Source organism: Octodon degus, unplaced genomic scaffold (assembly GCF_000260255.1).
Source record: "Octodon degus isolate 3935 unplaced genomic scaffold, OctDeg1.0 scaffold00012, whole genome shotgun sequence".
Taxonomy (NCBI): domain Eukaryota; kingdom Metazoa; phylum Chordata; class Mammalia; order Rodentia; family Octodontidae; genus Octodon; species Octodon degus.
In genome coordinates this window covers 12,334,912-12,349,630 of record NW_004524588.1, presented here as the reverse complement: position 1 = coordinate 12,349,630, position 14,719 = coordinate 12,334,912, and the positions used below count along the sequence as shown (strand labels likewise).

At 36.8% G+C, this 14,719-nt stretch overlaps 1 protein-coding gene across 2 annotated transcripts in view; it reads right to left on the bottom strand.

Annotated features, from left to right (window-relative positions):
* Positions 1–14,719, bottom strand: part of Arhgap20 (Rho GTPase activating protein 20) — a 126,555-nt gene that overhangs the window by 100,785 nt on the left and 11,051 nt on the right. For both annotated transcript variants that reach the window (XM_023709553.1, XM_023709554.1), the window contains exon 2: positions 10,779–10,864. In XM_023709553.1, coding sequence (XP_023565321.1) covers positions 10,779–10,858 — 80 coding nt within the window. In that variant the 5' untranslated portion in view covers positions 10,859–10,864. The remainder of the gene's footprint in view (positions 1–10,778; positions 10,865–14,719) is intronic.

Sequence of the window (14,719 nt, the reverse complement as noted above, 5' to 3'; positions counted from 1 at the left end):
CCTTGGTCCTATGAGACAGGAGTTAAATTTATTATTTTAGTTATGTCTAATACAGTTCTTAGGTTCTAAGATTCTGAAAATATCATATAAGAGAAATAAAAATTTAGGCTTCAGTTATCAGAAAAAGAGAATAGAAAACCTGGCTATAACAGGCACTGGCCACTGTGACAAGTAGAGTGGGCTTGGAAAGGGAATCCAGAAAGGTCTGGCCAGAAGACATACTGCTAGGTGTCAGCTGACCTGAGCCTAGAAGTAATTACCTAAGTAGAGAAGTAGAAGGGAATACATTAACATAAAGTGAGGCAAACAGATCTTAGCTATGCCTAACACTGAAGTCGGTGGATGGAGTGGTAGGAAATGAAAATGAAGAGCATAAATGCGGGAGTCAGATAGACCTTCACTCTACCACTATAAGGCTGACTTCATATAGTGAGATCAGCCCTTTAAATTTCATTTAACCAGTCTGTGAAATATGAGTGCTAATACTTGCCTCTCAGGGTTCTTAAAATATTATAGTTCCTGTATCTTTATTAGAACAAAAACTAGAATATATATTTAAAAGTGGCTGCAGAGAGTCTCCTCATACTGGGAAACAGCAAGTAACAATTATGCCTGGCCAAGAGGAAGAACTACCAATTTCTTCTCCTTCACTGCCTCTCAGTGGGAGGAAAGCAGGCCAAAAACCAAAAAATGTAAAGGATACAAATCATTCTTATTTACAGGGCAGAATTAAACCCGAGTTTATGGATAGAAATATAGTGGGATCACAGATAATATTGCCCATCAAGACTTCAGTTCTCTACCAAGAACTAAAATTTAATCTATAACAATATATGACTATAAGCTGTGTTCTTTATGGTTTTTGTCTTAGTTTACCAAAATCTACAGTAATTTTCTAGATATTTAGAAAGTGAAGAGTTCTGGAAATATCCTCCTAATATTGCTAAGAAATGAACTACATATCTCTCTCCCTGGCTTTACCCACCTGGCTACATTTTAATCACTCAAAAAAGAAGGTTTCACTTAAGAGAATGACCTAGGACAGCGCCAAATTGTAGCTTGTATCAGAACCACATACAAGCTGTTAAAACATAGAAACTATATGAAATAATAAGTGTGTGTTGTTTTCAGCTGTTAGGTGTGAAGTGTGTGATAATTTGTTACACAGAAGTAGGTAACTAATATGTTGACTATTCCGTAGATTAAAACTAGATTTTGGGACTGGTCTCTTAAAAAGGTAATGAAATAGAGGACTTTAGAGAAAGCTGCACAGACAACTCAACATTATAAGAGAATAAAGAAATTTAACCAAATGCAACTGTGAAGCTTGATTTAAATTCTGGTTTTTTAAAAAAGATAGCTAGTAAGAAATGAGAAGTCACCTCAAATAGAAACATGTATTTGATATTAAAGAAATTATGTCATTTTTCTCAGATGTGATAATGGTTTTAGTTTTACAGAAGAATGTTATACTGTTTTAGGAGTCTTGCTAAATTATTTTGGAGTAAGAACTCTGCAATTTAATTTCAAATGACTCAGAAAAATGAGAAAATCTAGATGAGCACAGATGAAGTAAGTGTGGCAAATGTCAATAATCACAAATATAATATAGGTAGGGAATATGCATGTTTATCGCAGTATCCTGTAAAATTTTTTGTATTTAAAATTTTTCCTAATTAAGAATATTAGAAAAACAATTGAATGTCTTCCTCAAAGTAGATCTCTAATTGTCATTGGAGCAAAAGAATTCTAGTCCAGGGAAAACTCAGTACAGATTTCTATACTATATATTGATATTCAGTTTAGAAGTTTGTACAATTCCAAATAAATAAATAAGACCCCTCATGAACCAGTAGTTCTACTTAAAGGCTAATCCATCTGTCCAATATTTCCAGAGGCTAAATTACAAAGAGTTGTTACTGATTCCTTCAACTTCTTTTATTTTTATTATTATTATTTTTTAATAAAAAGTAGACAATTACTAAGCCCAAGAGGAATTAGTCACTTTCAGTATCCAGGTGTACAAACATAACCATAAACTCAATTTTATATAATAAATGAAAAAATGTGTTTATCCAAAACACAAGGGGAAAAGAAACAGTGAAAACCCAACAAGAGAAAAAGGAATTCAAACTCAGAAGTTATCTGAAAAATACCTTTTAAAGCCAATCAGTTGAATTTCCAAGTTTAATAAAATTTTATTTTTTAGTGTAATTCTGTTATGAAACTTTTTTTTTTTTTCGTACTTTAGGGAAGGGTCTACAGGGTGTTCAGGGTCTCAATACTATATTGGACTCGTAGTGATCCGCCTGTTTACAGCTTCCCAAGAGCTGGGATTACAGGCGTGTGCCACCATGCCCAGTCTCAATTGCTGCCTCAGTGGGCCCTGGGGGTGGGGCCAGCTCAGCAAGTCAGAGGATTGAACCCCCAGCTCCTACACTTGCTTTCAGGAGCTTTAATCTGCTAAGCTATCTGGTTATGAAAATATAAACTGGGAAAAATTCAGTGACATTCTCATTGTTAAAACACCCAAGTAAAACTTTAAAAGTTATACAGCAGAAGCAAATTCAATATTTATTTCACAAATATTACTGCAAATTCTGTAGACAGTAAAAGGCTAATATTATGAATACATGGTTATCAATTTGACAACTAAGATCAAATAGAAAAATCCTTGAACTACATAAACTACCTCAGCTTACTCAAAAAAAAAAAAAAAAAAAAAAAGGAACCAAACAATATGTGATCACATTTCCAAAAAAACACATAAGCAACCAAAACTCCTGGCTCAAATAACCACTCAGGTGAATTCTACTGAATAGCTACTCAAGTGAATTCACAGGGAAGGGGAGGAGAGAGAGGAGAAGTGAAGGAGGATAAAAGAGGGAGAGGAGGAGAGGCCGTTATTTTCTATGCTTTAATAGTCCTTTATGTGGTTCTGATACAAGCTAAAATTTGGCACTGTCCTAGGTCATTCTCTTAAGTGAAGCCTTCTTTTTTGAGTGATTAAAATATAGGCAGGTGGGTAAAGCCAGGGAGTGAGATGTGTAGTTCATTCCTTAGCAACATTAAGATATTTCCCGGACTCTTTGGTTTTCTAAGTACCTAGAGAATTAATGTAGGTTCTGGTAAGTTAACTTAAACTAGGAAAAAATAGGAAAAAATATAAGAAGTAAACATTTTCAAACAATAGACAACTAAGTGGAGCATGGAATAGTGATCCCTAAAAGAAAGGAAATAAGGAATCTCACCTACAGAGATTCCATGCCATACTACAGAAAGAAGGAAGCCAACCTGAGCCCAGCCATATCAGAAGAGCTGTGAATTCATGGAGAATACTGATAGCATTCACAGAGTGTCAAAAACAAAGAACTTATTTCAGGCCAGACCTGAAATATAATTATTTAGCAAAAATGAATTCATACTACATACTAGATTGCTTCTGTTGCATTTTTCACCTTATTTCCCAATAGCCATGGTTCTCCCAAGAGTCTTTCTATAAGGGTAATGTGTACTTTTTATTTGTGCTTTTATTATTGCTATCACTAACGATATTAAATAATGTCCATATACATACATATACACACACATGCATATAGTGCTAATTATGTGCTGGAAACTAAGGATTCTACACACAGAAAACTCATTTAGTTCTCCTTGAAACCCTATGAACTGGTGTCATCATTACCGTTGGCTAAAAATACTTAGTCAAGATCATACAGCTAGTAATAGGTGCACCAGGATTCAGACCTAGCACATTAGTTTCAGAGTCCTTTTGTTTCTATAATGCAAAGATCAACCCATCAAGACCAGAAACTGATTCTACTTCTATGTCTGACACTAATCAACTGTGTGACCTATGGGAAATCTTTGACTCAATTTCCACGATAAGATGAGCTGGCATCAATGTTCTAGCTTAAGTTACACAATGCTGGGATGGCAAGTAGGAGAATTTTATTAACAGACTTGACATTAGCATACAGGGAGGGGCTTGGAAGCTTGAAAAAGAAGTACGTCTAAGGGAAAAGAGGGAGGTAATTAGTGAATAATACATTAATCTTCCAATTAGTAAAAAATACATTAATCTTCTAAACATCTCATTTCACATTCTGTGATACAAGCATTATGATGCTTACTTTAAAGAGGAAATTAAGTCACTTATCCAAGCTCACATAAATAATAGGATGGAAAGCAAACATCTGAATGCAACCCAAACCCAAGCATTCACTGTTACACCACAATGCTTCTCTGGTGTCACCCTTCATCTCTTCTCAGCAGCAGTAGCAGAGATTTAAAAGTGCCAGAAAATCTTAACAAAAGCACAAATAAATTATTTTATAGATGAAAGTGGAGAGAAGTGAATACCAACTTTAAAATGACATTATACTGTTATCTAAAATAAACAGATATATTTTTATGCAAGTTCTACTAGGTGGCTGAGTACCATATCAGAGCTATGAATTTCTGGAGGGAAAGTCTGTATGACCTAAATTCATCCCTAAATAATGAAAAAGTACCATAAAAATGTCAATATATGTGATATTTCTAGAAAAAATATATTTATTTTCATGGCATTGTGTCATTGCGGTAGTTGATACACTGTGTCAACTTCAGGGGTTGTAAGCTTAGCTGGATAGACTCAGTAAATCCACATCCTAGGGTGTGGAGTCCCTGCCCAAGGGTGGGGAGGGCCTACCCTAGAGTAACTCAGCACTTAAAGGGTATATAAAGGGACTGAGGAATGCTTCTGCATACTACTTCCTTGGAGGAACTTCATCTTCACAGCCACACCCGTGCTCCAGTCTTCAGTCAGAGTGGAAGGAAGTGAAAGAGGCTTGACAGATGCCACAGCTGCTGCTCCTTCCTCTGCACTTCACTGTTTTCTGCCACCATGAACTGCTGCCCTCTGTGATGTGACAGTCTGCCTTGGAGCCAGTGGAGTATGAATTGAAACCTCCGCAAACTGTGAGCTAAATAAACCTTTCCTTCCTTTTGACTGTTGGGTATTTTGTCCCAGCAATAAGTAAAAAGTAAACAAGACAGAATTCGGTACGAAGAGAGGGATTATACCTGACAATGTGGATTACGAGCTTTTAGGAATGGTTTATGGGGAGGGATAGGAAAGGTTTGTAGATATCACCTACTAGCAAAGAGCTGTAACGCCTTTGGCTCTTCTGTATGGCAGATTCTGGTCAGACCTAAGACCAGAATGCTGACATAAATCCTGCCTACAAAGATCAGGCTGGGGAGGGTTCTTCTGGGATGAAGGACTGTTCTGGTTGTTGGACTCAGGATGATTTGTGTTATGGCTTGGCAGAAAGTTTGTCTGCATTTTGCTCTTGTCCAGAGACTTTGCCTGAGACTGAGATTAAGTGCAGTAGACTAGTTAATCTTGAAAAGAAATCTCAGAGCAGTCAAATTTTGAGGCAGTGGCATGGCTATTGTTCAGAGATTTTAGTCGGATAAATGTTGAGAGTCAAGAGCAAAGAGCCCAGCAGGATGATTTAAAATATTGTGAGTCTGGCCAGAAAGGAAGCTCCAATAAAACTGTGGAATGCAAAGATAGAGCTTAGAGGATCTCCATTGCCAAAGAGGAATGAGAGAATGGAAAGGATGGCCTGAGCATATCACAGAAGGAAGCAGGTCTCTGCCCTTTGCAGGCTCAGAATTGTGAGAATGAGGGACTTTGCTTTGAGGAGCAAGCCACCAAGCCCCATATTCCAGAATGGTAGCAGTGGCCACACCAGGTTCCAAAATGGTGCCAGCATGAAGAACTTTTTCCTTGGAAACAGGTTCAGAGTGCTCAGCAATCCAGGCACTTGACCCCTATAGCCAAGAGAGGAAACCTGGCTACTGCTCCAGCTGGCAACAGACCTTGGCATTATCTACATGTTGGCTTTAGGCACATTCAGAATGCATGAGTTCTGAGGTTAAGAAAGCTTCCACCTAGATTTCAGAAGGAGGCCTAGGAGGACAGGCAGTGTGTGAAGCAGAGTGAGAAGCCCATTCAATGGAAACTCCAGAAGTTTGGAAAAGCCAGGAAGGTGGATTGTCTGAGGAAAGCTGTAAGGAGAGCAAAGCCAGCCCCAGAGAAAAGCTATGGGTGCTATGAGCAGAAGTGCTGTAGGGGTGAAGCCATGTAAGGTTTTTGGAGCTCACAACTTCCTGCAGATTGCTTCAGATGTTCCACACATAGCTATAGGACTTAATGTTTGCCCTTCTGGAGTTTGGACTTCTTTTGGCCCCAATGCTTTGTATCCTCTGTGTATCTTTTGGAACAGTAATGTTTATCTTGCCAGGGGCAGAATGTTATGGTTCTCATGTAATATAATGTTGATAGACTTAATAGCAATTTTTAAAAAATTTATTTTGTTTTTAATGTATCTGGTTGTCACAAGGTTTCACTACGCAGCTGTTTTCAGCCTCCTCAGTGCTGGGATTACAGGTGTGCATCACTATGCCTGGACTCTGTGGCTGGCTCAACCCGCCCTGGGTTTATCTTGTACCCTTGAATGTTAGAAGTGTTCAACTTTTCATTTGTACAGGGGCACACAGCTAAGAGTTTGCCTTAGATCTTGGGGGAGACTTGGGTCTTGGACTTTTCAGCAATAGCATCTCTTGCAGAGAGACTAAGTGCCTTTCGCATTAAAGGATGTGCATGAGTTTTTGGGGAGGGGCAGAGCAGAATATTATGGTTCTCATGAACTACAATGTTGATAGACTTAATAGTGATTCTTTTTTTTTTTTTCAGTATTTATTTATTTATTTGTGTGTGTGTGTGGCCAGCTCAGCCCACCAGGGGGTGGGGCTGACTGGCATGTGGTGCTGAGGGATTGAACCACGGTCCCTTGTGCTTTGCTGAGCTTGTTCTAAGTAGGTGCTTTAGACCACTGAGCCATCTCACCAGCCCCAAATAGTGATTCTTAATGATAGTCAAATCTGTGTTATAATGTCAAAGATGTAAAATGTTAATAAGCATGTCTCTATAAGCTTATTAATTGGTTCAAAACTTATTGAAGCTGTTAAGCTGAACTGCCATGAACTGCTGCCTCTGCCACGTGCCAAAATCTGTAAGTTCTGTCCCTTTGTACTTTGTGGGTCTGATAACACTGAAGACAAGCTGAATGATTAACAAATTGGTTTAAAGAAGAATATGTGTAGTTGCCAAGTTGACAAGAAGTGGACTGTGGTAGTTGATACATTGTGTCAACTTGAGGGGTTAGCAGCTTAAGTGGATTGGCTTGGTGACTCCATGCCCTAAGGCCCCACCCCTAGGGTGTGGAGGGCGCTGCCCTAGAGTGACTCAGCACTTGAAGGGTATATAAAGGAGTTGAGGAAGGCTTCTGGGACCACTTCCTTGGAAGATCTTGATCTTCACAGCCATGCCTGAGCTCTAGTCTTCACAGTCAATGCAGAAGGAAGTGAGAGAGGCTTGATATATGCCACAGCTGCTGCTCCTTCCTCTGCTCTTTGCTGTTTTCTGCCACCATGAACTGCTGCCCTTTGCCATATGCAAATTGGCCTTGGAGCCAGTGGAGTATGGATTGAAACCTCCATAAACTGTGAGCTAAATAAACCTTTCCTTCCTTAATTTTGGGTGTTAGGTATTTTGTCCCAGCAATGAGTGAAAAGTAACTGAGACAGCCATATAAAATTATTTACTAACAATAACTCAGAATCATTTTGTTAAAAGGAATTTCCAGTTTTCCTGAACAAGATTTCACAAACAAACCAGCAAGAGTCTCATATATTGGCCACTGAAAGGAAGGTAGGACAGACAGAAACTACTATGTTAGCTTATTAAATTTCTCTTTTGGTTAGGCAATAGAGACACTTGTTCATTGATAAATTCATCCAATAAATAATAACTGAGTACCAAATAGGTATGGGAATTGTTTTCTGAATGAACTTGTGTTAGGACACTAAAAGGGAATGAGATGCATGTGGTATGGTTAAAAGATATATAAAATGCTATAAGAACATGGATGGTATCTATGAAGAGTTAGAGGAGCTACTTAGGGAAGTAGTATTTGGAAGAAGAGAGTGTGGTGTTTAGAAGTCTTCTGACATTGTATTTCAACAATCATAACTATATACACTTATAGAATTAGGACTTTAACAAATAATACAGATCAGTGATCTTATTTTACTTTTAAAAAAGCTAAACTCTTTAAAGTACGTGTCTTCGTTAATAAGAGGATGACTGTGATACAAAGTGAGGTCATACTTAAAGAACTGAACACTACTGTGTTGAATAAAAGCAGCTGAGAACACCAGTGTTGTAATAATTTGGCTTAAAAAACTTCTAATCTTTGTATTGTGAAAGATGTCTGTCATCTGATATAGTAGGTAATATGATAAATACTTAAGAGACCATCTCCAGCTGATTTTATTCCTACCTACACAATGTTAAAATCTGTAACTTCCAGTCTCTTTGTACTTTGTGGGTCAACACTGAAGACAAAAACTGCTTAATATATAAACATAGTTAACTCATTAGATCATCTAAGTTTTTCCACTTCTTTAACCAGCTTGTTCATTAAATTTTAATAAAATTGAGATGCAGGAGCTATTACATAAAATGATTCTTTTTAAATCCCCTGCAGATGTTAGCTAAATTTTGAATGAAAGCTTTACCATCTAGAAGTTACCAACCACTAAGTAACAAGTTAACCATGGTCAACAGTAGAAAGAAAGTATACCACAAAGCCAAAATCAAGTATGAGTGTAATTTAAGAAACAGGAAATGCCAATGCATCCAAACAGCATACGTATCATTTGTAGTGCATCATGCGAAGTGATGGTAAGGATTTTTGGAATAGTTAATAGAATTTTGCCTCATAAAGTTCTACCTAAAATGTGTGTGCTATCATCTTCGACTTCAGAGCTTTTTTTTCCATTTCTGGTACATAACTAGAAAACAAAAATCTAATTATAAAGCTTAACTCTGAAAATAGAAGTTAATCACTTAATGAAGTAAGTATAGGATTTCTTTAAAGCATGTTCATTAATAATAAAAATCTAATTTATGTAACTTTTCAGGAACATGTATTATATAAAGGTAGACAAAACTCAGAATTCTGAATATTCATTTTAATAGGATTTTACCCCCAGCTTTTAAAAATTTAATATTAAGGTATATAAAATACACACACACATGTGCAGGTCTTTTTTCCCTTCACAAATATAATACACACTCAAAAGTTATGTACTAACTACATAAATCTTTGGGGTCTAGGAGACTCTGTGCTTTATATGATTCTCAGCATCTCTGGCCACTTTTCACTAAATCACTGATAAAAACTCAATGATTCACACTATCTCAAAGTCCCCTTTACAGATTCCTACCACTGCTGCTAACAACTGCTACATAATGATCTAAATATTTTGGTAAGTTAGAGTACCTACCTTAGTGATGACAAACATTTTAGAGCTTTCAATTATTGCCTGGGGGATGGGGAGATAGCTCAGTAGAATAAGCGCTTGCCTGGCAAGCGCAGGGTCCTGAGTTCAATTGTCTGATACAACATACATGTCATAGGTGGACATCACTGATCAACATGTGGACTATTACAGGTTCTTGACTTACTGATCTTTCTTTGATCTGAGGACTACCTTTAACTGAAAATCCTAGTATACTTCCAAACTAGAATCTCCTAATAAGAAACTTCATCTAACATTGTATCTGTTTTAAAAATAGTAGACAGTAAAGTTATCTTTACATATATGGTAGAGAATTAAAGACAGTTGTAATGATAATTCTGCCTCTTCTCTTTATCCATCTCCCCTAAACTATGCTTTCCCTTGCATTTTCTAAGTAATCAAGGTCAAACTGAAGAGAGACACACAATTGCAAAGATACACTGAAGTAACTAATCAAAACTCATTTATTTGACACTTAAATGTATTACTGCATTTTTATTTAGTAAAGTATCTCTTTAATTCAAGTTTGATTGTGCATCTATTAAAAGTAGTTTAAATTTCCTAATCAAACCAATGACTAGGAGCCAGGGATATGGCTCAGTGGAATAAGCACTTCCCTGGCAAACACAAGGGCCTGAGTTCAATCCCCAGTCCTCCCCGACAAAAAAAAAAAGAAAAAAAAAAAGACCCTGTCTCAAACCAATGACTAAAGTGTATTTCTTTTGGAAAGAATACTGAATCTGAGACCTGGAAAGATAATGACCTAAATATTTTGATCAGTTTCAATTACTGGAATTAGGATACATACTTTATTTTTGGCACTGAAACACTTTCATATATACACCAGATTTTATGTTAAATTAGTACATACCCATTCAACTTCTACACATTATGTAGCCTGCTTTTTCACTAGTTACCCAATAAGACCTAAAAGAAATCAACATTTCATTTTTAAAATAATCTTGATAGGATTATCTTTATATCTAAAACTAGCACAAAAATTACCTCATTCACACACAGAAATCTTGTGACTAAAAGAACAGAAAATTTTTGTGTTGCAAATTTTTGACTAATGTGACTTAGCTATTTCCAAAAATTCTGACAAAATGTGGAAACTGTATGTTTGTGTACTATGTGATAGCCACTTTTGAATCAGTTTTAAAGTAACCAGGCATTCAATACCACTCTAAAAGGTCTATGATTAGAACATAAGTCATATTTTCTATTATACTGAACAGAGAATTCTGGTACCAAAAAATGAACAACCCCCATGCATAGAAAATACATGATTTAAAAACTTTGTTGTACGAAAGTTCTGACACATACCAAATATAAATTCCAGACTTTCCACTTACCTAGTACTAGGCTGTTTTTGGAGGGCTTTATCCAAAATAAGAGATGGAGCACTCCTCCTCCTTTCTGCTAGTGTTTTCATTTTCTATTGAGAAAAAGAAAAATCAAAATGAAGACCACATGGCTTATAAAAGAAGAAACTGCTGACTTTTCAATCCAACAAGTTCATTCTTATCTGGGAGATTATAATTTCATTATGGCTGTTATGCTATAGTACATGAAACAGGATAATAAATGTTAAGAGAGGTATAGCTAGTGTTCTCTATGGTAACAGAATAAAGAGATTAAAGGATGACTACAGAATCTAGGAAAAGTGCCATCATAACCGTTACTATTGTTCACACTATGTCAGGCTCTATGCTGAATGCTGGATATGAATTATCTCCTTTATATCCACAAATATCATCAGGGTAGGCACAGTAGTACTACCTTGATTTCATAGGTAGGATAGTCCCAAACTGAGTTTCAAAGAAAGAAAACTTAGGTCAAGAAAACTGAAGGGAAGCCAGTTAAACCAAATCAATGGAGTTACGGTTTGTGCAGAAGTCTCTCCAAAGCCTTATTCAATCATGGGGCAGGCTTCTAGAGTTTTTGTGTGAGTGCTACACATGCCCTGGGGCGAGCAGTCTACATACAGTACAAAGGAGGGAAAGTGGCTTGCTCTTGCACTTCCTTCATTTAGCTCTTGCTGGTTTCCACCGCCATGAACTGCTGCCCTCTTCCATGTGCCAATGTGCATGAAGCCCGCTGATTAAGGACTGAAACTTCTACAAACTGTGGGCTAAATAAACCTTTGCTTCCTTAATTCTGGGTGTCAGATATTTTGTCTCAGCAATGAGAGAAAAAGATGAATAATGACTAGATTCTTACATAAAAATATAATCTTTGTATTTTATTTTAAATTTAAATAAACATTTTGGAATTGCTTATTCAAAAAAGATGTTTTATTGTAATTAAGTACTTTTCTTCTTTTTAAAATGGTATGTAAATATAAATCAGATACTTCAGTATATTTTGTTTCCAATGATCTAAATTTTATAGTAAATTAGGCTTTGTTTCATTTGAATTATCAGCTAATTACTCTCTATATTCAATCTTACATATCTAAGAGTACTAGATATAGCCACAGGGCCTCCTTCTAGAGACAGATGAGCAAAATGAACAATATCGTCACAATGCCAATAGTCATGAGTGAAATTCAGACTGTATCATCAAAGTCATTCTTCCTTCTTATCCTATCAAGACTCAGAGGTCTCACCCATTGTTTAAGGGCCCAGGCCAGCCATGCTTGGGAAGAGAATGTTGCTCTAACAGGAACCATGTAAAACTCACCAGCAGACTCAGTGTCAACATCCCAATACATGATTCATAAAGGGACTGCTTCTTACCCAGTAAAATAAAACACAGATAGTAGAATAGGAATCAAGGAGGAATCATCCAATGGAATAGAGATGCTGTGCTTCTATGTCATGATTCTTATCCCACAGATTCACCATGGATCTCTCCTAAATGACTGCTTTGGTCTCAGTGTTAGTGTTTCCCTCCTTGATCCTTTGGCTTACATGTAGATACTGTATCTCTAAATCTAGCAGCAGAGACCATTATTTAAAAGTTAGTATATAAAACATTATCAGAGGATGGAAAATGAATGGGTTAAGAAGTAGAGATAATCAAAAATTTTAATCAGAGGGTATTAACTATGAACCAGCTTTTAGGCTCCAGGTTACTGTATATTTGGTCCCTTCCTTATACAGAAAGTTATTACCAGGCTCCCCAGGGTTTAATCCCTCTCAACGATAGTGATTTTCAGTAACCTGGTTTCTATACCATGCTTCACCATCTTAAATGCATGGTTTTCATTGGTCACTGCCTTTAGAAATGCAACCTTCAGGAATCTAGCATACTGCGGCTGGTACAGGCAGCATTTACCCATACAAAGATCCTCAACACTGGGAAGACTGAACTGATTTTAGCAAGATGGGGGACAGTTAGTTCATATGTACCAAGCTATGCTCCAGATTTGTGCAAGATTCTGTTTCATGTTCAGGCTTTGGCTTGATTCCTATTCTTTACTGTTATTCTTTTTGTTTAGGACCCACTTTTTTCTTTAAAATTAGAAATGGACCCAATTCAGTTAGCTTTACTTTTGGCCCCTTAGCCCCTCCCTGTCTCGACCTCGAAGGTCTGTCTAACCTATCCTGTCCTTTCTGGACCTACCTGAGCTCTGTGTATGCTGCTTTTAGCTCTCTGACATCATACTCAGTAGGGCCAAGACATTAGGTCTTCATTAGCACATGATCCAAATGCTGGACTACTTGGCATTCAGGTTTAAAAGAATTGGGAGAGGACTCCAAGGACAGCTATCCAATGATTAAATATGGGAAAAGCAAAACCTGTGGGAGAAATGTTAAAATGATCTGAGGTTCTTGTCTAAGGCTACTGCCTGATCACATTCAATCTGAGATTTTTTTTTTTTTTTTTTGTATTTTAGGGAAGGGTCTACAGGGTGTTAGGGTGTCAGGGTGTTCAGGGTCTCACTACTAGATCTGACTCAAAGTGATCCACCTGTTTACAGCCTCCCAGAAGCTGGGATTACAGGAGCATGCCACCACGCCTAGTCTCACTTGCTGTCTCAGCATACCCTGGGGATGGGGCCAGAATGGCAGGCCCAGGGATCAAACCCCCAGCCCCTGCACCTGCTTGCAAGGGCTTTAATCCACTGAGCTATTTGGCCAGCCTCAATCTGAGATTCTTTACTGGAAACACTATCACATGAAAATGCAAATAAGCATATCACATGAAAGAAAGTAAGCATGTTTAAAGGAGATTATTTATTTTTTATTTTTGATACAGGGTCCTGTAATGGTACTAGAATAAAGAGGTACATGAAGAAGAATAAAGTTAGGCTTCTAAGTCATAACACACACAAAAGTTGTTTAAAATTGATTAAAGACCTACAGGTAAGAGCTAAAACCATGAAAACCTGAAAAAAATTGGAAAAATTCATAAGGTAATCAATGGTTTTTTAAGTAATTTTGAGATATATATACTCAAAGCACAGGGAACAAATGATAAAAACAGATAAGCTAGATATTCTTGAGATTTAAAACTCCTATGCCTCAAAGCTACCATTAAGTTATAAGACAACTCTCTTAATGGAGAAAATTTCTTCAAATTATCTATTTAATAAGTGACTTATTTAGACTATGTAAGGAAATAGTGTAACTCTCTATATAGCACATTATCTAACAAAAATACAGGCATGCATCTGAACATAAAAAAGTTCTCCAGAGCTACACAAACAACCTTAAGCATATGAAAAATTATTCAATATTATTAGCCACAAAGGAAATTAAATAAAAACCACAATGAGATGCTACTTCATATACATTAAAGTGACTATAATGAAAAAGATAAATAGAAGTCATAGGTTTTGGCTAAAACTTTCTTGATAAGGACTGTAATATCACAGGAAATAATAGCAGTAGTCAACAAATGGAACTATGTCAAATTTAGGGGCCTGGGGATATAGCTCAAAGGCACAGCACCTGCCTGGCAAGCTTGAGGTCCAGAGTTTGATTGCTAGTACCTCATGCAAACAACCAGAACCCTACCACCAGCACCAAATTCAGACATTTGAGCAGTGAGAGCAACAAATGGGAGTCAAGAAACAGCTTATAAGATGGGAGAAAAATCTCTACCAGCTACTCTTCTAGCAGAGGATTAATATTTAGAGTATATATACAACTAAAAGAAAACCTTAAAAATAAAACAAATTCAATAAATAAGCAAAAGACTTAGACACTACTAAAAACACATACAGATGGCCAGTAAGTATGAGAAAAAATGTTCATCTTTAACCATTAGGAAAATGCAAGTCAAAACTACAAAGAAATTTCACCTCTTCCCATTCAGAATGGCTATCATTAAGAATACAAAAAAA